This window comes from Melopsittacus undulatus, chromosome 4 (assembly GCF_012275295.1).
Source record: "Melopsittacus undulatus isolate bMelUnd1 chromosome 4, bMelUnd1.mat.Z, whole genome shotgun sequence".
NCBI lineage: Eukaryota > Metazoa > Chordata > Aves > Psittaciformes > Psittaculidae > Melopsittacus > Melopsittacus undulatus.
In genome coordinates, this window is record NC_047530.1 from 1,759,253 (window position 1) to 1,760,921 (window position 1,669).

General features: G+C 44.5%; 1 protein-coding gene across 1 annotated transcript; it reads right to left on the bottom strand.

Moving 5' to 3' along the window:
• Window positions 1-452: 452 nt before the first annotated feature.
• LOC117436105 (olfactory receptor 1020-like) lies at window positions 453-1,412 on the bottom strand. Its single transcript, XM_034062240.1, has one exon. It carries the CDS (start codon window positions 1,410-1,412, stop codon window positions 453-455), a length of 960 nt encoding a protein of 319 aa, XP_033918131.1.
• Window positions 1,413-1,669: the final 257 nt, after the last annotated feature.

The window sequence follows — 1,669 nt, forward strand, 5'->3', positions numbered from 1 at the left end:
TCCAAGTCTGTGTGTGTCACTTTACTTGCAATACCAGTTCTATACATTTGATATATATTCCTCTGTCACACATACATCTATTTACACACATAGACACATATGACAGATATTGGAGCTGAGGGAAAAGGTCCAGAATCTGTCAAGAAAAGTGGCTATTTATCAGTGCCAGAAGTGAGAAATGAATAAAGCTGATTGGTGTTTGCTGTGAGGAAAAGGAGGCCTGGGATAATTCAAGGTAATGTTTTCCTAGATGCTGGTAGCTGAGAAGTGAAATGAGGTTTGAGGTTCCTGCTCCTCCTGGTTTCCTTCCAAGGAAGATGTAAGGGGGGTTCTGTTTCTCATTAAGTACCATCATTGACTTTAGTGCAGGAACTGTGAAAGAACATGTCTAAAGTCATGAGGATGAGTGGAAAACCCCATTAGTTTAGACATTCTCACTTGATGTAGGGTATTCATGTCCTGCATGATACAAGTCTTGTACATTGCCAGCTGTTGAACATCCTCCTCACACACTTGATCAGAGCTCCCTTCACCTCCTTGTTCCTCAGGCTGTAGATGAATGGGTTGAGCATGGGAGTGACCACGGTGTAAAAGATGGAGGCCACCTTATCCAGGCTCCTGTGGCTAGAAGAGGGTTGTAGGTACATGAAGAATCCTGACCCAAAGAATATGGAAACAACCATTAAATGGGAGGCACAGGTGTGGAAGGCTCTGGCCCTGCTCTCTGATGAGCACATGCTCAGCACTGTGCGAATGATGGAGATGTAGGAGAGCAAAATGACCACGCTTGCACCCACCACATTGATGGTGTATAAAGCAAAGATGATCATCTCACTGCTGTGGGTGTCAGAGCACATGAGCTTTAGAACAGGGACAACATCACAGAAGAAGTGGTCAATGTGGATGGGACCACAGAAGGAACCTCCAAACACACACCATGTGTAGATGATGGCACTGAGGAAGGCGAATAGGTAGGATGATGCTACCAGCTGCCAGCAGACACGGCTGGAGATGATGGTCACATAGAGCAGGGGCTGGCAGATGGCAACGTGCCGGTCGTAGGCCATCATGGCCAGCAGGTGACACTCACTAACACCAAAGAAAGCAAAGGTGAAGAACTGCATCATGCAGGCAGTGAAAGAAATGGTTTTGTCCTCTGATAAGAGGTCTGCCAGCATCCTGGGGGAGATGACTGTGGAATAGCAGATGTCAATGAAGGCGAAATGAGTGAGGAAGAAGTACATGGGGGTGTGGAGGCTGGGAGACACCCGAACCAATGTGATAATGCCAACGTTCCCCACCAGAGTGACAATGTAAATCATTAGAAACAAGACAAAAAGAGGGGTCTGCGCACGGGGGCTCTCTGTGATTCCCAACAGGATGAATTTAGTCTGCGTGTGATTTCCTCCCATGACCAGGTGTTACCTACAAATGCAAAAAGAAGGAAAACATCAAAATCACTGCAAATAGAAATTCACATTTGGACCATATTTAACTACAATCGATCACCAGTTTAACTGACATCTTTTGGTGGAATTAATATTTTGTATTGTATTTTTTAAACCCAAATTATATGATTTTGTTTTTCATAGGAGGTGTCAAGAAGAGAACAGAGAGGGAGTTGAAGCAAATAAATACTCTTTTCTTCTTCTCTGCTGAGAAACATAAA

Excerpts from the sequence above, each read along its gene's own strand:
- LOC117436105 (XM_034062240.1), bottom strand. The coding sequence starts at position 1,412 with ATGGGAGGAAATCACACGCAGACTAAATTCATCCTGTTGGGAATCACA.